This window comes from Myxine glutinosa, chromosome 5 (assembly GCF_964187855.1).
Source record: "Myxine glutinosa chromosome 5, kmMyxGlut1.1, whole genome shotgun sequence".
In the NCBI taxonomy this organism is placed as follows: domain Eukaryota; kingdom Metazoa; phylum Chordata; class Myxini; order Myxiniformes; family Myxinidae; genus Myxine; species Myxine glutinosa.
The window spans coordinates 116,840,263-116,852,339 of NC_136265.1; the positions used below are offsets into that span (position 1 = coordinate 116,840,263).

Sequence of the window (12,077 nt, forward strand, 5' to 3'; positions counted from 1 at the left end):
CATCTACCATCTGCTTGGAAATCAGCCAACATCACCGCTTTACACAAAAAGGTGCAAAAACAGATCCTTGCAACTACAGACCAATCAACCTGCTCCCAATTAATCAGCAAAGTCATGGAATCCATCATTGCTTTGGATATCAAATCCTTCCTCTTCTCCAATGGTTTGATCTCTGATCATCAATTTGGATTCAAACCAGGTCATTCTACTCTGGGCATGCTGCTTCTGCTGTCTCAACAATGGATGGAGGTCCTCAATGCCAAACAGGAAATCAGAGCTGTCTCCCTTGACATATCACGTGCCTTCGATACGGTCTGGCACCCAGCTCTGCTCACCAAACTCTCCTCCTATGGTATCCATGGAAACCTCCATGCATGGCTTGCGGACTTCCTCTCTGGTCGAAGTCAACATGTGGCCCTGAATGGAATTCTCTCATCCCCTTTCCTGTTCAGGCTGGAGTTCCTCAAGGCAGTGTTCAGGTCTTTAAAACAGCTGTTCACCACTATCTCTTATCTTCCCCCATCCAAAACTTTGATCTTTTGTACCCCCATTCATACACCCCAAATCCACCACTTTCAATCTCTGACTTCATTCCTGAAATTCCTAGTCGTGTCAATTTGTTGCTCTCCCTCATGCAATTTGTTTTTTAACGTGTACCCCTTCCCCACTCCCCCATCCCCACTCACCCCAGCCCTCTCCCTTCCACAGATATACCGATGTCCCTGTTCTCTACTGTTGTGCTTGCGTGCTTCCCTCTCTCCCCATCTTGTCTCCCCCTCCATTTAATGTTTTATGTGTCTGTTATGTTTTTTGTGTTTTATGTGCTAATGTGTGTTTAATGTGCTTGTTCTTACAGGAGTCTCGATCTTGTATACAAAAAAAAAAAAAAAAAAAATGGAATTCTCTCATCTCCCCCTTCCTGTTCAGGCTGGAGTTCCCCAAGGCATTGTTCTTGGCCCTGTGCTTTTTCTGGTCTTCATCAATGATCTCTCATTAATGAGACTCTCTGGAAAATCCTCTCTATCTCTTTGCTGATGACTCTACTCTCTGCCGCTCCATACCTCATCCCACAGATCGGCAGTCTGCAGCCTCCTCACTCTCTGCAGATCTGGACAAAAGCACAGACTGGTCAAACAAGTGGAACATGTCTTTCAATCCTGACAAATCTCACCCTCTTACAATGTCTCTCCGAAAAGACCGACTGGAAAACCCTCCCATCCATTTTCTCAACAATCCTCTCCAAGAAGTTCTGTCACTCAAGCTTTTGGGTCTCACTATCAGCCATGATCTTTCCTGGGAAAACCACATTTCCAAGCTGGCCTCCAAAGCCAGTCGCCGACTGGGCATCCTCCGTCGTGCGAAGTCCTTCCTTGGCACACCTGAGCTCCTCATCACATACAAGGCTTTCATCTGCAGCTTGATGGAATACTGCTCTCCCCTCTGGGCTGGTGCTCCTGCCTTACACCTAGCTCGGTTTCACGCTGTAGTTGTGCTTCCCTCTCTCTATCTACTGTTGTTGTGCTTCCCTCTCTCTATCTTGTCTCCGGCTCCCTTTATTATATGTTTTATGTGTCCGTTTGTGTTTTATGTGTTTAATGTGTTCGCTTTTACACGAGCCTCGATCTTGTATACAAAAAAAAGAAAAAAAAAAGTCCCATCGTCCTGATCCCCCAGTAATAGGTAAACACTGGAAATGGATTCGAGAGGACTGGGTAGGAAAACGTGCACACAGGCCAGGACAACACAGGTAGTCAGAAAGGACAACACAGCTAGTCAGAAAGGACAACGCAGGTAGTCAGAAAGGACAACACAGGTAGTCAGAAAGGACAACAAAATGGAACAGATAGACAGGTGAATACAGTAGATCAGGACAACTACACAAAGGGTATAAATAGACAAAACAACCAGACAGAGTATTTATGACAAAAGTCACCGATGGGACCTGAAATAAACAAATTTCAATGAACCGTTATTAACACCGTTACCACAAGGATTTAAAAGATGTGTAAGAGGCTGAAAGATCCGATGATGTCAGGCGAGCCTGGTTTTGAGCTCTCGATTTCCCAACAATGTAAAGGCAATTTTTTTTTCTTTTTTTTTTGTATACAAGATCGAGGCTCGTGAAAGAGCGAACATTAATCACACAGAAAGACAAACCGACACATAAAACAAATAACATCGGGAGCGGTAGACAAGATGGGGAGAGAGGGGGAAGGACACAAACACAACATTTGAGAGCAGGGACCGAGAGACATGGAGACATCGAGAGATCTGTGGGAGGGAGAGGGCTTTGGGGGGGGAGGCTTTTGAGGTATAAAACATATGGACACTGTCAGGACTTCCAGGAAAGAAGTTGGAATTTCAAACAAGGTGGATCTGGGGTGAATTAGTGGGGGTAGAAAAGATCAAGGTTTTGGATGGGGGAAGATAAGAGATGGTGGTCAGCTGGGAAGTCACCGAAACAGTGAACAGCTGTTTTAAAGACCTGGAGGGAGGAGTGGGATTGAAGGGAGTGAGGGAGTTTGTTCCAGAGGCGGGAGAAAAGAGGAATGAAAGGGTGAAGGTGAGCAGAGAGCCGAGATTTAGTGGGGGAGTTTGTTCCAGAGGCGGGAGAAAAGGGGAATGAAAGAGTGAAGGTGAGCAGAGAGCCGAGATTTCGGCAGTTTAACCATCAGAGGGTTGCTGGCAGATCTTGTGCGACCTGTAGGAATATTTGGGGGACAGAGCACAGAGAGAGAGCTGGGGGAGCAAGGCCAGAGAGGAGTCGGTAGAAGACAGAAAGACCACCTACCTGCCTGCGGTGAGTGAGTGAAAGGCCCTCAGAGATAGCTTCATCGCGGGAGATTCCAATGATTCTGAAAGCTTTGGTTTCAACAGGGTGAAGCCGAGCTAGGTGTGAGGCAGGAGCACTGGCCCATAGGGGAGAACAGTATTCCATTGAGCTGCGGATGAAAGCCTTGTATGTGGTGAGGAGCTCAGGTGTGCCTAGGAAGGACTTCGCACGACGGAGGATGCCCAGTCGCCGACTGGCTTTGGAGGCCAGCTTGGAAATGTGGTTTTCCCAAGAAAGATCATGGCAGATAGTGAAACCCAAAAGCTTGAGCGACAGAACTTCTTGGAGAGGATTGTTGAGAAAGTAGATGGGAGGGTTGTCCAGTCGATCTTTTCGGAGAGACATTGTAAGAGTGTGAGATTTATCAGGATTGAAAGACATGTTCCATTTGGATGCCCAGTCTGTGATTTTGTCCAGGTCTGCAGAGAGTGAGGAGGCTGCAGACTGCCGATCTGAGGGATGAGGAATGGAGCGACAGAGAGTAGAGTTGTCAGCAAAGAGATAGAGAGGATTTTCAAGAGAGTCAGAGAGATCATTGATGAAGACCAGAAAAAGCACAGGGCCCAGAACACTACCTTGAGGAACTCCAGCCTGAACAGGAAGAGGAGATGAGAGAAACCCATTCAGGGCCACATGTTGACTACGACCAGAGAGGAAGTCCGCCAGCCATGCGTGGAGATTTCCATGGATACCAAAGGAGGAGAGTTTGGTGAGCAGAGCTGGGTGCCAGACCGTATCGAAGGCACGTGATATGTCAAGGGAGACAGCTCTGATTTCCTGTTTGGATCTTAGGTCATGCGGATTGGTAGGCCTGGCCATTTTCTACAGTTAAACGAGCTTCCTGGAGGATCTTGCACACATACCACATCTTGGACAAGAATGTAAGCACAGAACCACAGTATATGGGAACCACAGTATATGGGATTTGAACTCGAGATCTTAATATCAGGAGTTAGGTGTGTATATGGGAAACAAGTAAGCCTCTGTCGTACCTTCTTCATTCAGGTGGAGATGGTAAACCACTTGACAATTAGCCTCTAAAGAGCATTACAAAAGAGGAGAACCTCGAACTAGGAACAGGAACAGATGAGGTTTAGACATAGTGAATGAAGTGATGGATGAGGGAAAGAGATCCTGGTGAATGGAGTCACCGGAACCAAGTCAGCAGGTAAGGAAATTACTGATTGGTCTTTCACAAAGACAGCAGATCTGATGGGGTGATGCTTCGACTTGATTGGGTGAGGCTTTGGTGGCTCTTAGAAGACAACAACGTTTCAGCAACAGATTGAAGAATCGAGATGCGCATGTGAAGAGGAGGAAAGATCACTGGGAAGTCTGACAAACTACATCCAGACAACCATTTGATAAGGTGAGCATTGGAAAGTTGACCCACGAGGTGATACCTGCTGCCTAGCCTTTAATGTTTTACACGACGGGTGTCGGTGACCAGTCCTTGCCCCAAGTCAGTCAGAACGTTGGGCAATGCGTGTACGCCGCAAGGTCACAAATCAACTGCGTGAACGAAAAGGCCGCAACTCCTTCCTCTGGCAGTCCTGGGGCAGTGTGTTCGCTTTCCAGCCAAGTTTCCAATCAAATTACCCAGTAAACTGTCATCGTCCTACAGTGTCATCGAGGAGTGCCGCACCATGAAGTACTAACATAAGCTGGTACTCCTGTCCGCACTTGTGAAGTTTTTAAAGTTCTCATGTCAATCATCTCTTACGTCCGTGACCTTTGGACTGAAGAATTGAAGGTCAGTTAGTAGGATCCATCTCAAAAGTGAAAGGTCAGTGAGCTACGTAGTGCGTTCAAAAAGTATCCGACCTTTATTTTTCGTGCGTAAAAAAAAAGAAGCTAGGGAGGCGTTGATTGGTGCACGTATGTAGGCGATCCTAATGCGCACGCGTGAATTTTTTCCCACCTGCAGAAGCTGTCATTCGACGGCAGACCGCCGATGAGTGAGGACATGTAAGTGAGCGCCGTCGGATTTTCGTTTTTGACAAAATGACGGAAAAACTTGAACAACGCTACTGCATCAAATTTTGTGTTTCATCAAACTTGCATCAAAACTGCAACTTGGTTTCTGGGTCATACCCATAAACCCAGGACTCATCGCCAGTGATCACTGTGTTGAGGAAGCTGGGATCGCTGTTCACAGTCTCCAGCATGTCCTGTGCGATCTCCAAACGGAGTTGCTTCTGCTCAATCGTTAGCAGCTTTGGTACGAACTTCGCTGAGATTCTCCTGAAGCCCAAATCCTCCTTCATAATGGAATGAACGGTGTTGAATCTTGTGGATCGTTTCCACTTGGGAATCGCCAAGCTTTACACAAAATATGATGCAGTAGCGTTGTTCAAGTTTTTCCGTCATTTTGTCAAAAACGAAAATCTGACGGCGCTCACTTACATGTCCTCACTCATCGGCGGTCTGTCGTCGAATGACAGCTTCTGCAGGTGGGAAAAAATTCACGTGTGCGCATTAGGATCGCCTACATACGTGCACCAATCAACGCCTCCCTCGCTTCTTTTTTTTTTTACGCACGAAAAATAAAGGTCGGATACTTTTTGAACACAGTAGTATCTCCAAAACGTTTAGCATATCCTTATATTGCACAAAGGTGCAATCCATTTAGTACATATGCAGTGATACAGTGAGGGGGAGGAAGAGGAGAGTGGGTTCCTATATTGAGAAAATAAAAATGAGAAAATGAAGAGAAGCAAAAATATCTCATTTTAGAAACCTTTCTCTGAAACACTATTGAGTAACCAGATGTAAAATACGAGTAGTAGTAGTAGTATTAGTAGTAGTAGTATTAGTAGTAGTAGTGATATTATTTTGCTAACAAAGACCTGGTCAATGATCTGACAGAGGAGCCCCCAGGTTTCGACCTCCCCCCACAAACGGCGTTCTATGCTCAACAGGATCCACACTCTCCAAGCAAGGACATCAAACCATCTCGACAAATGGAATATTAAACACAGTCGAGCATGTGACTTTGGTCACCCAGATCAGGCCACAACTTGAGAACGGCTGAAGGGATCTTAGTCAAACTTGGTGCAGGTATGTATAATGAGGTAAAGATGAACTCATTAGATTTTGGGGTCACAAGGTCAAAGGGCAAACGTCAGAGGTCATGTCAGGTAAAAATCCTGTTACCACGATAACTTGTGAACCAGCGAAGAGATTCTTACCAAATTTGGTACACTTATGTAGAATGATGTAAAGACGAACTGATTAGATTTTGGGGTCAAGAGGTCATAGGTCAAACGTCAAAGTCTTTAATAGGTCTATAACTTGAGAACGGCTGAAGTGATCTAATTCAAACTTGGTACAGGTATGTATAACGATGTAAAGATTAACCGATTGGATTTCGGGGTCCCAAGGTCAAAGGCCAAAGGTCAGCGGTCATGCCAGGTAAAAATGTGATAACTTGTGAACAGCTGAATGGATTTAAATCAAATTTGGTACAAGTATTATAATGATGTAATAATGTGGGCGGAGGCATATCAGTTGAAGTCGTGACATCGAAGAGCACAGTTGTCGTTATGGGTTATTGTGATTTCTTCCTCTCTCCCTCACCTCTTTTTGTTTGATAGTTATTGGTTGGTTTGTTTTCTTGTTTTGTTTCATTCCCACCTTCCTCTTCCTCTTCTTGCTGTGATTCTTTCAGCTTGTGAGCAGCTTGTTCACTCCCACGTTTCCTTCTCCCCATCCCTTTGATCTCACTCCCACACTCTGCTGTTAGTGCTCCCCCCCCCCCCCCCCATCCCCTTTCGATTTCATTCCCTTCCACGAGCCTCAATAAAGCATGCAAAGAAGTTTTTTAAAACTGGAACAGCACTCTTCGACATCACAACATCGAGCGATATGCCTCAGCTCACATTTTTACAACATTATGCATACTTGTACCAAGTTTGATTTAAATCACTTCAGCTGTTCTCAAGTATTACATTTTTACCTGAAATGACCCCTGATCTTTGACGCCAAAATCTATCCGGTTTGTCTTTGCATCATAATATGTACTTATACCAAGTTTGGTCAAAATCCCATCACTGGTTCAAATGTTATTGGGATAACAGGATTTTTACCTAACGGGACCTCTGACCTTTCACCTCTCGACCCCAAAATCTAATCAGTTCATCTTTCCATCACAGTACATACTTGATCTAAGTACGATTTAAATACTTTCAGCCATTCTCAAGTTATCGCGGGAACAAAAACCTATCACGGACGCATGGATGGACGGAGAGCCGGATGGACAACTGGAAAACATAATGCCTACGGCGACCTCATCGCGGAAGCATAAAACAGTCTCAAGCAGCAACTCGTTTCAGCCACAACACCCATAGTTTCCTTCACCAGATAACCACTGAGAGGTTTCTGACAACTCACTCCAAGATAAAATTTAGATAGAAAAAACAGAAACTCAGAGACTCCAAGAAACAGATAAAATAATGCACTGTCGAACATCATCAGAATTAAAAACAATTGTCCAAAACCATCTGTTTCGCCATTCGAGCATTCATTTGAAGTGTCACCTGATGTCGTGGAAGTGGAAAACGACATCACGCAAGCGGAGACCAAACACGAAAGATAGTTCCCCGGTCAGAGGAAAAGTGACACGACGGAGAAACATTTCCATATTGCATGACCCGCACCGACACAGCGAGCGGACGAGCACACACCGTGAATATCCTTCGCCCGGTGCGGTCGAAGGCGAGGCAGTAAACGGAGGACAGGTGGCCGAGGATCCGGCAGTGCATGTACGCGTGCTGGAAAGATGAGGTCGCGAACAGGCATTGCGGGTGCGCGGAGCCACAATGCTCTCGGCTGGCGAGCACCGCGGCTGTTCATCGATGAAGCGTCAAGCGGATGGTGGGAGGAAGGGGGAGCATTACCGGTTCATGTTATTGGAGAGAACATGACATCACTGACTCTACAAACACTCATGTATACATATAAAAGCCCTGACATCATGACATCACTGACTCTACAAACACTCATGTATACATATAAAAGCCCTGACATCATGACATCACTCACTGACATGACATCACTGACTCTACAAACACACATGTATACATATAAAAGCCCTGACATCATGACATCACTGACTCTACAAACACTCATGTATACATATAAAAGCCCTGACATCATGACATCACTCACTGACATGACATCACTGACTCTACAAACACTCATGTATACATATAAAAGCCCTGACATCATGACATCACTCACTGACATGACATCACTGACTCTACAAACACACATGTATACATATAAAAGCCCTGACATCATGACATCACTCACTGACATGACATCACTGACTCTACAAACACTCATGTATACATATAAAAGCCATGACATCATGACATCACTCACTGACATGACATCACTGACTACAAACACACATGTATACATATAAAAGCCCTGACATCATGACATCACTGACTCTACAAACACTCATGTATACATATAAAAGCCCTGACATCATGACATCACTCACTGACAGGACATCACTGACTCTACAAACACTCATGTATACATATAAAAGCCCTGACATCATGACATCACTCACTGACATGACTTCACTGACTCTACAAACACTCATGTATACATATAAAAGCCCTGACATCATGACATCACTCACTGACATGACATCACTGACTCTACAAACACTCATGTATACATATAAAAGCCCTGACATCATGACATCACTGACTCTACAAACACTCATGTATACATATAAAAGCCCTGACATCATGACATCACTCACTGACATGACATCACTGACTCTACAAACACTCATGTATACATATAAAAGCCCTGACATCATGACATCACTGACTCTACAAACACTCATGTATACATATAAAAGCCCTGACATCATGACATCACTCACTGACATGACATCACTGACTCTACAAACACTCATATATACATATAAAAGCGCTGACATCATGACATCACTCACTGACATGACATCACTGACTCTACAAACACTCATGTATACATATAAAAGCCCTGACATCATGACATCACTCACTGACATGACATCACTGACTCTACAAACACTCATGTATACATATAAAAGCCCTGACATCATGACATCACTCACTGACATGACATCACTGACTCTACAAACACTCATGTATACATATAAAAGCCCTGTGTATTTATTTCTCTGTCACGGAGAAAGTGACCTCACGTTCATGGAAGTAGCGTCACATTCGTCAGTGAAAGGGAGCACACGCAATTGCAATGTTAGCTCCGTTCGCCATTTTGTTTCCACTCGGGGAAGGTGGATTTGTAGCGTCCAAAACGTTGACTACACGCATGTGAATTTGGGTTGATTGCCTGACTATTCCAGTTGTTTTCACAACTATAACACTGGAGGTGAGACGTCAGCCATTTTTTTATTTGTAGTTAAGATCTATACATGAGTAATTTTACTCAGTCATTTGAAATTCCATTATCACTTTGATAATAAATATATTTCTAAAATAATCATACTGTATGAAAGGAAAGGAAATCCACAAATCTGAGGGTTGTATTCTCTGGCACATCATGTCACTGCTTGGCTCGTCTCAGACGGCACGTCATGGAACAATCCGGCACACGTTACGTCACGGCTCGACACAACACGATCCTGCACACGTCATGTCACGGCTTGACACAGCACGATCCGGCACACCACACATGTCACGTCGTAGCATGGCTCAGCACAGCACGGCTCAGAACGGTCCGTAATGGCACAGCATGGCTCGGCATCGACTTGGGTGTCATGTCATGGCAAACAGCATGGCTCGGCACCGACCTGGGTGTCATGTCATGGCAAACAGCATGGCTCGGTACCGACCTGGGTGTCATGTCATGGCAAACAGCATGGCTCGGCACCGACCTGGGTGTCATGTCATGGCAAACAGCATGGCTCGGCACCGACCTGGGTGTCATGTCATGGCAAACAGCATGGCTCGGCACCGACCTGGGTGTCATGTCATGGCAAACAGCATGGCTCGGCACCGACCTGGGTGTCATGTCATGGCAAACAGCATGGCTCGGCACCGACCTGGGTGTCATGTCATGGCAAACAGCATGGCTCGGCACCGACCTGGGTGTCATGTCATGGCAAACAGCATGGCTCGGTACCGACCTGGGTGTCATGTCATGGCAAACAGCATGGCTCAGCACAGCACGGCTCAGAACGGTCCGTAATGGCACAGCATGGCTCGGCACCGACGTGGGTGTCATGTCATGGCAAACAGCATGGCTCGGCACCGACCTGGGTGTCATGTCATGGCAAACAGCATGGCTCGGCACCGACCTGGGTGTCATGTCATGGCAAACAGCATGGCTCGGCACCGACCTGGGTGTCATGTCATGGCAAACAGCATGGCTCGGCACCGACCTGGGTGTCATGTCATGGCAAACAGCATGGCTCGGCACCGACCTGGGTGTCATGTCATGGCAAACAGCATGGCTCGGTACCGACCTGGGTGTCATGTCATGGCAAACAGCATGGCTCGGCACCGACCTGGGTGTCATGTCATGGCAAACAGCATGGCTCGGCACCGACCTGGGTGTCATGTCATGGCAAACAGCATGGCTCGGCACCGACCTGGGTGTCATGTCATGGCAAACAGCATGGCTCGGCACCGACCTGGGTGTCATGTCAAGGCAAACAGCATGGCTCGGCACCGACCTGGGTGTCATGTCATGGCAAACGGCATGGCTCGGCTTGCACAGTCCATCATGGCTCATGGCACAGCACAGTTTGTCACGGCTCGGAACGGTGTGGCACGGCACGGCATGGCTCACTTTTCGGCAATCAACATCATTTATCTAATAGAATTTCCGCAATAGATACATATTTTTTATCAACATCATTTATCTAATAGAATTTCCGCAATAGATACATATTTTTTATCAACATCATTTATAAAGCAACTGACTAAATCCGATAAAACATGACTCGCGAATAAGGATCTCACTTTGAAAATAAATCTATTTCTAAAATAATCATACTTATGAAACAAAAGTAAGTCCACAAGTCTGTAATATTATTTAACAACTGTGCTGTGATGGGTGATGGTGGTGATTGGGGGGCAGGGGGGGTATGCTCTTGGTCCTATCATCATTGATGGGCTTTCCCACTAGTACTAACATAACACTAACCAAAAAAACCCCAAAAAAACACCTTTAGAGGCCATTTTTCCCCGCAAGCGGGGGTTGGCCTTTTTCGGGAACCGTGGTTGTTGTTGTTTTTTTGGTCCCCTTTTTGAAGCAATGTTTTACTAAGTACTAACCAATAGCAGAGATAACACTAACACTAACTTAAATAAAGAATAACACTAACCAACAGCAGAATAGTTTTTATTTGCAACATTTACTGACATTTAACGAGTGTAACAAGCCGCAGTACATATACACCGAGAAGCGTGTGTGGCGTCTCTGTGCGTCCACATCTAAATAGGATTCTTACCTGGATGTTCATGCGAGTGAAAGTGGGGGGCGAATTTGGGTTTACCCCCCCGATCAGCCCCCTCCCTAATAGCACCTGTGTAAATATAAAACAATATCACCCACACTCACCATTGTACGGGCCGATCCGGTTGGATAAACCAAGGGTGAACCTTCGCTTGGTCCTCCATCTGACAAACCCATTTGTGAAATAATATCACAGGAAATGCAAACAATGAGGCGATGAAGAACAAGGATCGATTCGAGAAATCATCCTTTTGGTATTTTAAAAAATGACCACTTGTGCAAAAAGACAAGTGTACAAGTTCAAATCCCTACAAAGTGCAACTTAAATCATCTAAAAACCCGCTCATATATATATATATATATATATCAGCGACAGCACCGGTAGCAATGAATCGCATATCCTTTATGAACGCCACCCTTGACGTTCACCCGTCGCATTCAGAATGCGTCCGAGCAGCCGCTCGGTTCATTTAAACCAACAACGAACAAGGGACCGTGCACGAGGCCAGGCACGCACAGGAGCCTAGCGAACCTCTGTCATGAGTAACGATGGCAGGTACACCTCGTCGATCGATGGAAGAGTGAGAAAGGGCACGGGACGAGCGGAAGGGAAAGGAATGGAGTGCGTGTGGAGCGTGGAACATCAACACCGTACCGAGGTTGGGCTGCGCGGTGGAAGGAGGAAGGAGTAGAGGTTGCCGATGACCGAGAGCCGCGGATTTCGAGCCGTGCCATGCCCCTTGCCTGCATTCTG

At 45.8% G+C, this 12,077-nt stretch overlaps 1 protein-coding gene across 1 annotated transcript in view; it reads right to left on the reverse strand.

Moving 5' to 3' along the window:
- BRWD3 (bromodomain and WD repeat domain containing 3) overlaps positions 1-12,077 on the reverse strand; it is a 111,424-nt gene that overhangs the window by 81,504 nt on the left and 17,843 nt on the right. The window contains exons 6-7 of the mRNA XM_078777406.1: positions 11,979-12,074; positions 7,519-7,679 (exon numbers count right to left, since the gene is read on the reverse strand). Coding sequence (XP_078633532.1) covers positions 7,519-7,679; positions 11,979-12,074 — 257 coding nt within the window. The remainder of the gene's footprint in view (positions 1-7,518; positions 7,680-11,978; positions 12,075-12,077) is intronic.